This window comes from Macaca nemestrina, chromosome 3 (assembly GCF_043159975.1).
Source record: "Macaca nemestrina isolate mMacNem1 chromosome 3, mMacNem.hap1, whole genome shotgun sequence".
Classification (NCBI taxonomy): domain Eukaryota; kingdom Metazoa; phylum Chordata; class Mammalia; order Primates; family Cercopithecidae; genus Macaca; species Macaca nemestrina.
The window spans coordinates 115,580,049-115,596,978 of record NC_092127.1 but is presented as its reverse complement, the minus strand read 5'-3'; the positions used below and the strand labels follow the sequence as shown (position 1 = coordinate 115,596,978).

Sequence of the window (16,930 nt, the reverse complement as noted above, 5' to 3'; positions counted from 1 at the left end):
AAGAAAGAAAGAATTAAGGCCATTTCCTAGTTTGTGTAAGGATTGTGGGATCTGTGTTTATTAATAGCTTCATTTATGTTCCCTTTGAATGGTAATTTATGAAAGTTCCAGCGTCTCTGTACAAAGAGGTTTGTCTCCTGTTACATAATTGTGTCAAAGTAGATTAAAATATAAAAATAGGAAGCCTTCTATCTTAGCATACGTAGAAATGTCATGTTAAGTATGGCAGAGCATCTGTCTCGCTCTTGGCTAAACGACACACAAGCCAACAACCAGTTTTGAGAAGGTGTTCATGTTCTATTTCAATCCTACATAGCATTTTGTAATCTGTTATTAATCTTGTTAGTTATTTCCTTAGAATTTTTTTCTTTAAATTTTATTGTGCACAAAAAATTCTAAAGTGATAGTCTCAGCTGTGTTCTTCTACAGAGGTGGTCTTATAGTCAGTTGAAAATCAGTGAGATGTTTTCCCTCTTTAATAATAATCTCAGTATCCATGCTTTGTGAGAGGTATAAAATGTTACTGGGTGGGCCCTAATGTGATTGCAGGCTAGGAACTTGGGTAGTATGGTATTGGCACAATTGCTGCCTTGGCAGAGGCAAGATCAAGGGCCATTTAGAAGTCCAGAGGGTGGGAAGCTGGGAGAGTGACATGAGGCAGCATATTTTTGCCTGTGTTGCTTGGGGTTAAGTGAGGAAATGTGGTCTGAGCCAGTGGGCAGGAGCCCTGGAATATTGAAAAACGAAAACCAGCCCCCGTTCAGTTTAGGCTGTTTCACCCGAGCAAGTGGTTCCTAATTACTGGATTTCTTTTTTATTCAGATTTTTATTTTCCCTGTCGTAGGAGTTTTGATGTATTGCAATGTGCATCTTTTATTTAGCCAGCTGCTTTCCTGAGTCTCTGCATTATGTAGATTTTTTTCTCTTCTCTCTCTCTTTTTTTTAAGCACCAGCAGGCCTCATTAGACTCTTTATTGAGGCAGAGTGCTTGTTATCATTCTCGAGACTTTGATGGGCTAGAGAAGCACCAGAATGATGTGCATTTTTCTTCATTTCTCTGTGGATCAGATGGTCACTGGTATTTACAGTAGTTAACTAGTTTTCTGATATGGTGAACTAGACTCCAATACAGGGACATCCAGGCCAGTTCATGGAGTGGGGACCTTCTCACCCTCACTACTTATTCCAGAGGTGGCTCATCCCCAGGCAATGACTTGAACCATCCCTGTTGTCCCTTGGCAGTTTGGAAACACATGCTACTGTAACTCCGTGCTTCAGGCGTTGTACTTCTGCCGTCCATTCCGGGAGAATGTGTTGGCATACAAGGCCCAGCAAAAGAAGAAGGAAAACTTGCTGACGTGCCTGGCGGACCTTTTCCACAGCATTGCCACGCAGAAGAAGAAGGTTGGCGTCATCCCACCAAAGAAGTTCATTTCAAGGCTGAGAAAAGAGAATGGTGAGTAGTAAGCAGTATAATGTGTTTAAGCCTCTGAAATAAGGAGAATTGATGGTTCTCTATCTCCTCAAAAGGAAGAGCTGAGATTTTTCGAAAAGGGAAAATAAGCATGGTTAACTACTCGGTGTCATTTTTTAAGAAACAACATTTCTTCTCTGCCCAGTAAACATAAAACAAAACTGGGTTAGAAACATGCTTAAAAATGCACGTTTATTATTCCAATTTAGAATGACCTTTTTATTTTCTCCATTCTGGGCAGTATCATTGTAAGAGAGAAAAGTGTCCAAGGCAGCCTTCTGAGTGGGATACTCATTGGCCTAAATTGGTTGATGCAATAATTGAATAAAATAGTACTGTCTTATACACTTGTCATAGGTTACTAAAATAAGTGCCTATTATCTAATCAGAGCCTCTACTGTTTTAAATATACCTCTGATTTTCATTTGCCTAAGGTAATTGAAGGATATCAAATTGATTGCTTTATATGATGTTTAGAAGTCCTGATTTTTCTATCTTCTTCTTTTGGGGAGTAGGTAGTAGAAACTAGGTGCGTATTCCAGAAGTTTTGTATTGGCAGTTTTTATGACTATAAAGATATTTGTTATGGCAATTACTATTTATCTTAGATTCAGCCTTCCTTCATCAGATGTGCATGGTTAATCAGGTATTTGTTTTATAAAATCTCTTTTAATTTGATTGCTATGTTTTGAAGTTACAGTTTATACATACCAGAATAAAACTAATTTGAGTGGAGAAGGAAACAGAGCACTCTGTCAAGTTGTGAACGTGAGTAATAATGAAGGTTCACAGCTGCATTCATCTTTTGATTGTTTGTCCTTATGGCGGGGAGCAGCAGGAGGCTTCTGGAATCATTTGTATTTGGTTTCAGAACACTATCAGATAGATGCATGCTCACACATATCCCTCATCTCCCTTCTGTGTTTCATCTAGGCTGCTTCCAGGCTGGTCCAGGGTTTGATATGATCTTTGGGAAGACACCCTAGTTGTTCTGAATAAATTACCCAATGAATACTTAATTGATCATTGGTAGTTACATCATATTAAAAATTCATATTTTATCAGGGAACTTATCTAGTAACTTCTGTTCTTTTGTAGAACAAATAGAACTTTTGGTAGTTTTATATAAATGTGATGACTTTAGGGAGATACGGGAAATTTTGTTTTTGGTACGTGGTGGAAAATGGAAATGAATTAAAAAAATTCTTTGGAAACTTACTCATTGAAGCTGCTTGGTAGAGATGAGTATGTTTATATTCCATACCTGTTCACCCTTTCAGTATAAAAATTGAAGTATGGGCTCTGGGCAAGGTGGCTCACGCCTGTAATCCCCGCACTTTGGGAGGCCGAGGTGGGCAGATCATGAGGTCAAGAGATCGAGAACATCCTGGTCAACATGGTGAACCTGGTCTCTGCTAAAAATACAAAAATTAGCTGGGCATGGTGGCACGCACCTGTAGCCCCAGCTACTCAGGAGGCTGAGGCAGTAGGATCTCTTGAACCTGGGAGGCAGAGGTTTCAGTGAACTGAGATCGTACCACTACACTCCAGTCTGGCGACAGAGCAAGACTCCGTCTCTTATAAAAAAAAAAAAAAAAAAAAAAAATTAAGTATGGCATGTAACACTAACTACATCCATTTGCTTTTCAAGAACCAGAGACTGAAATAACCACCTTCTGCTTTCCAGATCTCTTTGATAACTACATGCAGCAGGATGCTCATGAATTTTTAAATTATTTGCTGAACACTATTGCGGACATCCTGCAGGAGGAGAAGAAACAGGAAAAACAAAATGGAAAATTAAAAAATGGCAACATGAACGAACCTGCAGAAAATAATAAACCAGAACTCACCTGGGTCCATGAGATTTTTCAGGGAACGCTTACCAATGAAACTCGATGCTTGAACTGTGAAACTGTAAGTACTAGGGGAGCTCTCATGTAACTCGCGTGTTCATATTTATGTAGGCTATGTTGCATGTGATTGCAATGTGGTATTACAGCATTTAGCAATTATCTGCAGTGTATGTAAATGATCCTATTTTTGCATATGAAACTCAAGTGCAAACTTTTGGAAGCACATATCCATCCAGGATGTCTCAGCAGGCCAAAGCTGAGTAATGAAGAAAAATCTCCTCAAATGCTGAATTGCTTTACACCATGGGCAAATTTTGGGGTCTACAGATTTAACCTATTGAATTGGATGTCAACCAGTTACCTTACAAAGATTTTGGTCATTGGGAGGTCATGTGTAATGTGGAACAGGACCATCACCCCAATTTAGAGGCAATCAGCTGTGGTATGTTGAACTTGGAGTCAGAAGACAGGCTAGACTCCTGTTTTTATAGCAGTTAACTGCGTATTTGGGGCGAGTTACTTACAGCACTGTTTTGAGGGTTGGATGAGCTTATGTGTTTGGATGGGTCTGACACATGGTAGGTACTTAATGTTAATTGAATTTGAAGATATGTTCTCCAGAGCATGATTCAGGATGTCATATTTGCTTGGCATGTTTAACTTCAACTCTGTGGGTGGCCTCATATTTTGCTGCTTAAGAGCTGAGCTCTGGAGCCAGGCTGCCCAAGTTTGTATGATGGCTTTTCTGCTTAATAACTAGCGGACCCTGTGCAAATTATTAATCTTCTCTGTCCTCAGTTTCCTCATCTATAAAATGGGGATGATGAGAATGCCCATCTTGGAGGGTTGGTGGGAGGATTAAATGAGTTGACACCTAGAGCCATGCTTGGCACATGGCAAGTGGGCAATAAATGTCAGCTATAATTTTTTATTCTAGCTACTACTGACAGCATAGAAAGTCTATAGGTTCATTAGGGATCTCAGAGTTTCTTGACATTGTATGAAAAATTCTATAAGATTGTGCATTTTTCTGGAAAGAGAGTTAGTAGCTTTTGTCAGATTCTGCAAAGAGCCTGTGTCTTAGTCTGGTCTGCCTACAACGCAATCCTTCATGGATTTCTTAAACAACAGAAAATCATTTCTCACAGTTCCGGAGGCTGGAAGTCCCAGATGAAGGTGCTAGCAGGGTCAGGTTCTTGGTGAGGACCTTCTTTCTGCCTTGCAGACAGCTGCCTTCTGGCTGTGTCCTCACTTGGTGGAGATAGAGAAAGCAAGCTCTCTCGGGTCTCCTTTTATAAGGGTACAAATCTTATCATGAGGGCTCCACCCTCATGACCTGTTTGCCTCCCAGAGGCCCATCTCCAAATACCATCCCATTAGAGATGAGGGTTTCAACGGACGAATTTTGGGAGGACACAGACATTCAGTCCATTGTGAGCTGTAACCCAGAAATGTTTAAGAAATGTAGATTTACACATCAACATCTATGTTGGGAGAAGCTTTTTGGGTTTTGGCAGTCTTTCTTCCATCCTTTTAAACAATTTTTGAGTCAAGCATTCTGTTTTACCCGTTGTAGAAGCAATTAGAAAACATAGCTAAACAAGAAGAGACTAAAAGTTACCAGTCATCTTCCCACCTAGAGATGATGAATTTGTAACATTCTAAAAATTAGCCCAGAGATAACCACTTGAACATTTAAAAATATATCCTGCCAAAACATTTTCTGCACATAAATATGCCAATAAGTATCCAGAGATCTTCCCTCCCTGCCACCATCTCTGTCTCTCTCTCTTCTTCCCTCCCTCCCATTTTCCCTCTCTTCCTTTCTACTTTATATTCCAGTAAAGTTCAAATGAATACAAAAGTAGAGGCAGTAGTGTGGTGTTTCCCATGTGTGTATCATTCAGGATCAGTGATTGTTAACACTTTGGCCAATCCTGATCCTCACCTGCAACCTTCCCCCGCCCACCCTTTTTTCCTTGCAATTTGTTTTTTGAAGAAATCAGGGTGTTTGTCCTATAGCATTTCCCACATTCTGGACACATCCTTGTGGTGTACTTTAACATGTATGGTAAAATGGCAGTATGTTTCTACCACCCTACTCTTTGTTTTTATTTTTATTTTATTAAAAAAATTTTTTTGAGACAGTCTCGCTCTGTCGCCCAGGCTGGAGTACAGTGGCTTGATCTCAGCTCACTCCAACCTCTGCCTCCCGGGTTCAAGTGATTCTCCTACCTAAGCCTCCTGAGTAGCTGGGATTACAGGTGCCCGCCACCATGCCCGGCTAACTCTTGTATTTTTAGTAGAGACGGGATTTCACCATGTTGGCCAGGCTGGTTTTGAACTCCTGACCTCAGGTAATCCCCTGCCTTGGCCTCCCAAAGTGCTGGGATTACAGGCGTGAGCCACCGCACCTGGCCCCTACCCTTTGTTTTTATTTAATTGATCTATTTTATATTCATTTTTCTCTCTTCTTTTGGGTCAATGAAATATTTTTCATTTTTTGGCATTTAATATATTACATTTCCAAATTCATTTAGAGGTTACTCTGGCGATTACAACATGCATCCTTGACCTCTTTCATTTTTTTTCCCACTTTTCCAACAATGTTAGAGCCTTTAATATACTTTATCTCCCTCTCTGTCTTTTGTATTACCATTTTGTGATGAATTCATGAATTTTAATATATTTCGTGTGTTTTAATCCATTATAGTTTTTTATTCCTTTTGATAGCTTATTTTCAGAATAATTTTGTATACTTTTAAACATCAAAACTAGGGCTATATTGTAAATATGACAATTGACAGATTTTCAATATTTGTCATTTAATAAGGGTGTACTCCTTCACGCCATCCTTACCTCACCTCTTACATCTATTCTGTTGCCACTCCCTGTCTGCTGTATCTCCCTTAATATACTTTTCTTCCTCCCTGCTACCATCCTGGCTCAGGCACCCGTCAACTCTTGGCTGGCAGTCTCAACTAAACTACTGTAGTAACTCCTACTGGATTCTCTGTTTTTTCCTCTGGCCTTCCTCCATGTTACTCTCCTACCTAAAGTATAGTAGTGGCCTGCAGTCTCACTGAAAATACCACTGCCTACAAATTCTTACATAATCTGGCTCTGTCTGTCTCTACAGGGTCATCTTTGCTATTCTGTTTCTTACTGTAGCTTTAGTGTAGCTTCTCAAGCGTTTTAAACCCCTTCCTGCTTCAGGTCCTTTGCACATGCCACTTTCTGTCTGGAATGCACACCACCTGCCCCTATTGCTTGACTAAAACCTCTTCAGATTTCAACTTGTGTTAAATCCCAAGAGAGGCCTTCTCTGAATTTCCAACTTAATGAAGTCACCTTGTATAATCTTACAATAGTCTACTTTTCTGTGATAGCACTTTGTTGTATTTATGTATTTATCTATATGTATTTTGTATGCAGCATCTAAACTGTAAGATTGATGAGGACAGGGATAGTGCCAGTTTTGTTTCTCTCTCTGGTGCCCAAGGAGTAGTTGACATATAATAATTACTCAATAAATAGTTGAGTGAATAAATAAATGAAAATGTCATGTTTCTTGAAGAAGAAAACTATATGTTATGGGAAAATATTTTGATTTATTTCATGAGCTAGAATTGAGAAATGATTCATAGTAAAGCCTGGTCTAGACTGGTAAGTATTGAAGTTATTTTTTAAATTAGGAAATACATCATGTTTATAAAGAAGTGTATGTGTGTATAGTGTATGTTTATATATAGGCTACGTATACATTTTAAAGCATAGTTAAAAAAATCCATAGGCATATACACCTATACAAAAATGGAACATTAGCAATAACTTTGAAACCCTCCGTGTACTTCTTTGCAATTTAATTTTCCTCTCAATCTCATCCTTTGCCCAGGAAATAACCACTGTCTTCCATTTTGTGTGTCAATGCTATCTTTTCTTTGTAGTTTTACATACATATGCATGTGTATTTCTAGACATTTACTTAGTTCTGCATGTTTATGGCTTTTATATAGATGAAATCATATACATGTATTCTTCTAAACTTGCTATTATCATTAAAGATTATATGAATATTTTTGAGAATTGGCCATTTCTTTGTAGCGTGGTTCATTCATTGTTATTTTATAGTATACCATTGTAGGAATATACTGCAGTTTGTTTTTCTATTCTTCTACATGGTGTGTCTAGTTTTGGCTTGTAGACAGTGCTGCTACAAACTATCTGCTGGCCCACATGAGCAAAATTCTCTCTGGGATATCCTTTTGGGAGCAGAATTGCTGGCCATAGGGCATGTGCATCTTCAGATTTCCTAGGTAGTGCCAAATGTTTCTAAAGTGGTGGTAAGTTAGTTGCATTAGTAGAGTTTTTTTTTTTGTTTTGTTTTGTTTTGTTTTGTATGTGTGTGAAACAGAGTCTTCCTCTGTCACACAGGCTGGAGTGTAGTGGCACGGTCTTGGCTCACTGCAACCTCTGCCTCCCAGGTTCAAGCAATTCTCCTGTCTCAGCCTCTGGAGTAGCCAGGATTACAGGTGCATGCCACCACACCCAGCTAATTTTTGTATTTTTAGTAGAGATGAGGTTTTACCATGTTGGTCAGGCTGGTCTTGAACACCTGACCTCAGGTGATCTGCCCACCTCAGCCTCACAAAGTGCTGGGATTACATACATGAGCCACAGCGTGTGGCCACATTAATAGAGTTTCTAATGTTGACCCCACTTTGTATTTTTGTGAGAAACTGAATTGGGGCTTTATCTTTTATATACATGGTTGGATTGTGAGATCTAAAATTTTTAGGATTTTTTGCCACTATGTTTATTAGTGAGATTGGCTTGAACTTTTCCTTTCTCCACTGTACTTGTCTGGTTTTGCTATCAACATTCTTGTGAAATTGGTTCTCTCTTTTCTTTGGAAGAGCTTCTATAAGTTTTTATCTCTTTGAATGTTTGATAGAACTGATGACCTATTTTTGCATATCTGAAATATATAGTTCAGTTTGGCTTGTTTTTGACATTTTGATACATATCATAAATATGTATCATTTGTGTTTTGCCTTTTGCTCAGTGTCCCTTGTAAGATTCATTTGTGTTGTTGCATGATGCTTTAGTTTATTCAGTTTTATTGATATATGGTATTCTATTGCATGAATATGCCACAGTTTACTAATTCATTTTACTGTTGATGGGTATTTGGCTGTTGCCAGTTTGGGGCAATATGAACAATGCAGCTATGAACATTTTAATACATATACTGTAGTGCACATGAACCCAGTTTCTTTAGGATATGCACATCAAGTAAATGTGTTAGGTCATATTGTATGCTTTTCATTAACATCATTAGAAAGTGTCAAATTTCCAAAATGGTTATACCACTTTACACACTCAGTATATGAGTGAGTGCTTTCATTTCTCTACATCATCTATCCCTGCTCTTCTCAGATATCTTCACTTTTGCTAATCTAGTGGCTTTGTACAGTATTCTTTTATTCAGTAAATATGTGGGTTTTTTTTTTTTTCCACATTTGCTATGTAAAAGCCTGAGGCACTTGAGGGTACAGTGAGAGCCCTGCCTTTCTGGAACTTCCAGCATGGACACAGTCTTTAATGACAAAATGAGTAATTAGTTAAGTAATTATAATTGCAAGATGCCGTGAAGAAGAACAGAGTACTGCATGAGTTTATGATATGGGAACCAGAACAAGGGGGCTTCAGTTCCTACATTTGTAGCCAGAGAACCTGTACCAGACTCTACAGTAACACTGTTGCTAAATCCATCTTTACTCAATGTGGATTTTCAGGAAGACTCAGAAGATGGACTCAGACACATGTGTAGTTTTTTTTTTTTCCCTTATGAAAAGGTCAGCTGATCCCAATAAATGCAAATATTGCATTGTCAAGTATTTATATTGCAAAAGCTTTTACCTAGCTTGTTATCTCCTGGAGGGTTATCACGAGTGGGAAACCTGTGCCCAAAAATGCCTTCGAAATTTTTGGATGATACTGTAGTATTTGTTATAATGGATTCCAACTGTTTATACTTGTTTTGTAGAAGTAGATGCGAGTGTGCCGGTATGTCTTTCTGGAAAATGGGGCAATCTGTAAAACCTACTTTTCTTCCTCCTGAAATGATAAGATGATTTCAGGCAAGAGTGTTTTTTCTCTGGAGTTACTTGGATAATCACCTCCATTTTCTTAGCTCCTTCAACTGGATGGGATCCTAGCAGTCATTTAATCTTTTTTTTTCTGCCAGTGCTGAGTCCCTTCTATGATATCCTAGCCAGTTGGTCAACAGCATCTGATGGACCCAGTCCAGAGGCAGGGAATCAATCTCCCAAGGCGTTGCATTCCATTTTTAGAAAGCTCTAATTGTTAGAAAGCCCTGTACTTTCTAAGAAAACACATAGCCTGCAGGCTTTTTCTGTTACTATAAAATGTTGAGTACTTGGTGTGCAAGAAGACCTAATGGGAAAGATTTCCTTTACCTGGATGAGAAACAGGGTGCCTCTTTTGAGTAACATCCTTTGCCTAGGGCAGACAGCCTTTAGATGGTGCTTCAGTCAGAATTGCCAAGACCCATGTTTGTGAAGTCTAACTGTGGGATTAAATGGCACTAGATCCTGAGCAGCAAATTAGCCCCTGGGGGTACCTTGCCATTGTCACTGCCTCAGCTGCTAGTTCCTTCAATTGTGGAAAACCTTTTTGCCAGCCTTCATGCTTTCAGAAAACAATGATTTTCTTTTTCTTTTTTTTTCCTGGGTCTCACCCTTTGTAAATGTTGCTTATGCTTGCAGTGCAAATGTCAACTGAGGGATTTGTGGAGACAAACAGTTTCATTCTGCAATAGACTTGGAGAGACTATTTTAAGGGGTAATTCATTGCTGACTTTTCTGGATAACCTTGATAAAGGCACTTCAGAATTGGGGCTTGGATATTCCACTGTAGCCTTGCATGTTCCCTTGGTTATTCTTTTGTTTGGTTCATAAGATTTGTTAGCCCAGTTGGAGCTTAATTTTGCCACTGTTTGTTTTAATTTTCCCTCTTTCCATTTAAGCTGAGCTTTTGCTCTACAAATCTCTGGTTTTCCCATGCTTCTCAGTGGCTTTAACACATTTGTATCTGCTACTGGAGCCAAAAGGTTGTTTTAAGAACTGCTTTATTAAGTACCAATTTTACAGCTCCTCATTGCTTTGTTTGCAGAGGTTCAAATTGATTAGTAGAGCTTCTGAGGCTTTTGCAGATAGGAGTAGGGCTGGGTAATGGAGGGAGGTGTGATAGTCAGTGGAGATTCTGAGTCCCAGAGATTCATTCAAATTGGCTGTAGTTGCACTTTTCCCAAGCCCACCACTGGGTACCTTTTAAAGCCAGCACAGTTTCGGCTCATGATTGAACAGCGCAGAACTGCCACCTCATCACCTTTTCTACTAAGCTCAAGAAAAGAATATGGGGATTTAGAAGCTGACTTTATTTATTTATTTAGAGTTAGGGTCTCCCTCTGTTGCTCAGGCTGGAATACAGTGGTGGTGATCAATAAGATTTTTTTTTGAGATGGAGTCTCACTCTGTCACCCAGGCTGGAGTGTAGTGACGTGATCTTGGCTCACTGCAACCTCCCCTTCCCGGGTTCAAGCACTTCTGCTGCCTCAGCCTCCCAAATAGCTGGAATTATAGGTGCCTGCCACCACGCCTGGTTAATTTTTGTATTTTTTAGTAGAGACGGGGTTTCACCATGTTGGCCAGACTGGTCTTAAACTCCCGACCTCAGGTGATCTGCCCGCCGTGGCCTCCCAAAGTGCTGGGATTACAGGCGTTTTTGTAGTCTGGGCCTCACTATGTTGCCCAGGCTGGTCTTGAACTCCTGGCCTTAAGTGATTCTCCCACCGTAGCCCTCCACAGCACTGGGATTATAGGCATGAGCTACTTCTGCGCCTGGCCTGAATATGATTTTAATTTCTTAAGAACTTAGCAAAGCTCATGATTTATATGTATACCCTATATGTAATCAATTTTATTAATTGATTTGCAGTTAATTACTTTAAAAAGAATATTAAGTGAGAGGTCTCTTATATGCTTTTAAACTAAGAGTTTTTGAGAGACTTCCATGCTCAAAATTGAGGGAGAAGAAAGGAGAATAAGATATAGCTTGCACTTGCTAAGAGTATTGGAGTCTCTTAGTGATAGATGTTTCCTTGGAGACAAGCTGTATTTTCAGTTAGACCAGAATGAGATCCTTGTGTGTGGGAAGAAAATGGTTTTCTTTTCTGGCAGCTTTCTTGGAAGAGAGAGAAGCAAAAAAACCCAACAACAACAACAACAAAAAACCCACAGAACCCCCAAACCAACACCCTTCCTCCGCCCCCCCCGCCCCCCCCAGAAAAAACCCACATTATTTGATCATTAATTGCTTTTGACTGTGTCAATCTAGAGCAAGGACAGAGAAAAATCCAAACGGAAAGGCTTAGCGCCATGTTTTGATGGCCCCGCAGGGGTGATTCCTCTGCGCAGCACTTTCACACACTCTCATTCCAGTAGCAGTTTGCATTTGGAATTGAGAGAAACTTTTTTCAGTTAATGAATTACATTTGTTCCATTTCTCCCTCTCTCCAAAATCGTTAAGTTCAGAAAAAGATTTGCATCCAACAGGACAAAATGTTTTTGTTTTTATTCCCTTCTTCGTTTAAGAGCTTAAGTAGAATGAGATCCTAGCTATCTAATTTATTTATGGTTTCAGTTGGCTATAATCTTCTTATTTCAGAGAAGGGCCATTTAGGTTAAGAAAAATGTTCTGCCAATTAAGGAAAATATTGTGGATTATTTTTAAAAATTAGAAACAGAAATTAATAAAAACTCATAATTCTGCCACTCGGATGCCACTGTTGTCATTTAGATATATTTCCATTTGTTCAGTCTTCTGTTCAGTTATTATTTATTTAGTAAATATTTATTTCCTGTTAAATGCTGGGAATTATTTTAGGTACTAAGGATATAGCAGTTAAAGTAGAAAAATGGTCCCTTTTCTTTTGTTTACTAACATACAAATACAAAGCTATAAATTTCCCTGTAAGCACTGGTTTAGCTGCATGCTACAAATTTTGATGGTATGTTTTCTTTGGCATTAGTTGAAAATATTTTCTAATTTCTCCTGTGATCTTTTTTTATTTGATCCGTACACTAATTAGAAGTATGCTGTTTAATTTCCAAATATTTGGGATTTTCTTATATATCCTAATGGTATTTATTTCTAATTTTGTTGTGGTTAGGGAATGTATTCTGTATGATTTCAGTTTTAAATTTATTGAGATATGTCTTGTGTCCTTCCACATGGTCTGTCCTGGTAAATGTACCATCTGCCCTTGAAAACAGGATCTCTCAGCCAGGCGTGGTGGCTCACGCCTATAATCCCAGCACTTTGGGAGGCTGAGGTGGGCGGATCACCTGAGGTTGGGAGTTTGAGACCAGCCTAGCCAACGTGGTGAAACCTGTCTCTACTAAAAATACAAAAATTAGACGGGTGTCATGGCGCACGCCTGTAATTCCAGCTACTTGGGAGGCTGAGGCACAAAAATCACTTGAACTCGGGAGGCGGAGGTTGCAGTGAGCCAAGATTACGCCACTGCACTCCAGCCTGGGTGACAAAGTGAGACTCTGTCTCAAAAAAAAAAAAAAAAAAAAGAAAGAAAGAAAAAGAAAACAGGATCTCTTAGTGTTAGAACTATTGACATTTTTGGATCAGATAATTCTTTGTTGTTGGGGATAGCCCTGTGCATTATAGGATATTAAGCAGCATCTCTGGCTTCTACCTGCTAAATGTCAGTAGCACCGCCCAAGATACAACATTGAAAAATGTTTCCGGACATTGTCAGATGTCTCCTGGAAGCCAAATTTCCCCTGTTGAGAACTACTGAGTTGAAAAGAATATTTGGCAGTTGTTGGGTGTAGCATTCTATAATCGTTAGATATGTTGGTTGATAAAGTTATTCAGATCCTTTTTGTCTTTGTTGACTTTCCTGCTAGCTTTTCTGTCAGTTGCTGAGAAAGGAGCATTAAAATATTTTTGTGGGATTGTCCTATTTCTCCTTTTAATTCTGTCAATTTTTGTTTTATGAATTTTTTGACTTTTTAAAAACAACTTTGGTGAGGTATAATTTACATGCCATAAAACCTATCTAGTTAGTGATTTTTTTTTTCTTTAAGTAATTTGCTGAGTTGTATAACCAGTACTATAACCTAGTTTTAGAAAATTTTCATCACACCAGTAAGATCCCTCATATCTGGCAGTTAATTCCTGTTCCGTTTGAGGTCACTACTAGTCTACTTTTTGTCTTTAGAGTTGTGCCTTTTCTGGATGTTTCATGTAAATGGAATCATACAATATGTGGTCTTTTATGTATGACTTCCTTCACTTACATAACATTTTTGAGATTCAGTGGTGTTGTGGCATGTATCAGGAGTTTATTCCCTTTTACTGGTGAAACAGTGTTCCAGCTTCATGTGTTTTTGAGACTCTGTGGTGGGGACTCTCCATATTCGATTGTTGTGTTTTTCTGATAAGTTGATATTCTTATCATTAGGAAATGTCCTCTCTTATTTCTCTTAATAACTTTATCTTAAAATCTATTTTATTTGATATTAGCCCTCTACAAACTTATGCTAACTCTTTGCATAGTATGTCATTTTCCAACCATTTACTTTCAATCTGTGTCTTTATATATAAAGTTTAGCTCTTGTGGATGGCATACAAATTGGTATTGTCTTAAAAAAAAATCCTTCATTCAATATTTGTCTCTTATTTGTAATTATTAGTCCATTAATGTTTATGGTAATTACTGGTATAGTTGGATTTTGTTTTCTATTATTTCCTCTATTTTTTGTTCTTCTGTTCCTCTTCTGTATTTTCTTTTAATTTTCCTCTTGATCTTTTCTGAGTATATTTTCGCATGCCTGTGTGTATTTTTAGTGATTTTGCTAGAGATTACAATAGACATTCTTCACTTTTCACAGTATCCTTACAGATAATGATACTATTTCACCTGAAATCTAGAAAGCATATAAATATATAGGTGTATATTCCCTCTGCTCCCACCCTACCTTGTTCTTTATGCTGTAGTTGTTATATGTATTACATTTATGTGGAATATAAATCCCACAGGACAGTGTTATGCGTTTTCCTTTAAAGAGGTGTGAATATTACACAAAAATTAAACGAGAAAAAGTCTTTTTTATTTGCACAAATATTTATCATTATTGATGCATTTTATACTCAAGGATCTGGATTTCAAACTGGTGTCATTTCTCTTTGGCTTAAAGAATTTCCTTTCCCCTTCCTTGTGATGCAGGTCTGTTATATCAATGAATTCTCTTCATTTTGCCTTCATTCTTGAATGATCTGTTTATGGCACATAAGAAATCCAGGCTGATCACTTTTTTCTTTCAGCACATGAAAGATGTTTCACTGTCTTCTGGCCTCCATAGTTTCTGATGAGAGGTTAGCTGCCAATTGAACCATCCTCTTATCTTTTTTTTTTTGGTCTAGATGTTTCAGATTTGCTTTTTATTTCTGATTTTCAACAGTTTGCCTGTGAGGCACCTTGGCTGACCTTCTTTGTATTTATCCTGCTTGGTGTTGGTTGAATGTCTTGAGTCTATTAATGGATGTCTTTCACCAAATTTGGGAAATATTCAGCCTTTATTTTCTCAGTTCTACTGCCCTGTTCTCCCTTTTCTCCCCTTTTAGGACTCTGATTATATGTACAGTATTAGCTAAAAGATTCCTAAGTATCTGTTAATTTTTACTTCAGTCTTTGTTCTTTAGTCCTCATTGGGTGATTTCCATTGATCTGTCTTCATACTCACTTGTTTTTTCCTCTGTCACCTCCACTTTGCTGTTAAATTCATTCAATGTATTGTGTTTTTCAGTTCTGGAATTTCTATTTGATTCTTTTTTATTGTTTCTATTTCTCTACTGGAGTTTCACGTTTTTTGATCCATTGCGAGTATATTTTATTTTATTGATGATAGTTATAATGGCCTCTTTAAAATTCTTATCTGCTAATTCCAACATCTGGGTCATCCCAGGATTGGTCTCAGTTTTTTTTCTTTTAAGAATGTCTTGGGCGGGGGCGGAGCAAGATGGCCGAATAGGAGCAGCTCCAGTCTCCAACTCCCAGCGCCAGCCACACAGAAGACCAGTGATTTCTGCATTTTCAACTGAGGTACTGGGTTCATCTCACTGGGGAGTGCCGGACGATCGGTGCTGGTCAGCTGCTGCAGCCCGACCAGCGAGAGCTGAAGCAGGGCGAGGCATTGCCTCACCTGGGAAGCACAAGGGGGAAGGGAATCCCTTTTCCTAGCCAGGGGAACTGAGACACACAACACCTGGAAAATCGGGTAACTCCCACCACAATACTGCGCTTTAAGCAAACAGGCTGGGGGAGGGGCGCCCGCCATTGCTGAGGCTTAAGTAGGTAAACAAAGCAGCTGGGAAGCTCGAGCTGGGTGGAGCTCACAGCAGCTCAAGGAAACCTGCCTGTCTCTGTAGACTCCACCTCTGGGGACAGGGCAATAACAAACACAGCCGAAACCTCTGCAGACGCAAACGACTCTGTCTGACAGCTTTGAAGAGAGCAGTGGATCTCCCAACACGGAGGTTGAGATCTGAGAAGGGACAGACTCCCTGCTCAAGTGGGTCCCTGACCCCTGAGTAGCCTAACTGGGAGACATCCCCCACTAGGGGCAGTCTGACACCCCACACCTCACAGGGTGGAGTACACCCCTGAGAGGAAGCTTCGAAAGCAAGAATCAGACAGGTACACTCGCTGTTCAGAAATATTCTATCTTCTGCAGCCTCTGCTGCTGATACCCAGGCAAACAGGATCTGGAATGGACCTCAAGCAATCTCCAACAGACCTACAGCTGAGGGTCCTGACTGTTAGAAGGAAAACTATCAAACAGGAAGGACACCTACACCAAAACCCCATCAGTACATCACCATCATCAAAGACCAGAGGCGGATAAAACCACAAAGATGGGGAAAAAGCAGGGCAGAAAAGCTGGAAATTCAAAAAATAAGAGCGCATCTCCCCCGGCAAAGGAGCGCAGCTCATCGCCAGCAACGGATCAAAGCTGGACGGAGAATGACTTTGACGAGATGAGAGAAGAAGGCTTCAGTCCATCAAATTTCTCAGAGCTAAAGGAGGAATTATGTACCCAGCACAAAGAAACTAAAAATCTTGAAAAAAAAGTGGAAGAATTGATGGCTAGAATAATTAATGCAGAGAAGGTCATAAACGAAATGAAAGAGATGAAAACCATGACACGAGAAATACGTGACAAATGCACAAGCTTCAGTAACCGACTCGATCAACTGAAAGAAAGAGTATCTGCGATTGAGGATCAAATGAATGAAATGAAGCGAGAAGAGAAACCAAAAGAAAAAAGAAGAAAAAGAAATGAACAAAGCCTGCAAGAAGTATGGGATTATGTAAAAAGACCAAATCTACGTCTGATTGGGGTGCCTGAAAGTGAGGGGGAAAACGGAACCAAGTTGGAAAACACTCTTCAGGATATCATCCAGGAGAACTTCCCCAACCTAGTAGGGCAGGCCA

General features: G+C 39.2%; 1 protein-coding gene across 3 annotated transcripts in view; it reads left to right on the top strand.

The window, feature by feature from the left end:
* The window catches only part of LOC105499571 (ubiquitin specific peptidase 46), a 78,870-nt gene that overhangs the window by 30,062 nt on the left and 31,878 nt on the right, over positions 1-16,930 (top strand). For all 3 annotated transcript variants that reach the window (XM_011772208.3, XM_071093342.1, XM_071093341.1), the window contains exons 3-4: positions 1,243-1,456; positions 3,162-3,391. In XM_011772208.3, the coding sequence (XP_011770510.1) occupies positions 1,243-1,456; positions 3,162-3,391 (444 nt within the window). The remainder of the gene's footprint in view (positions 1-1,242; positions 1,457-3,161; positions 3,392-16,930) is intronic.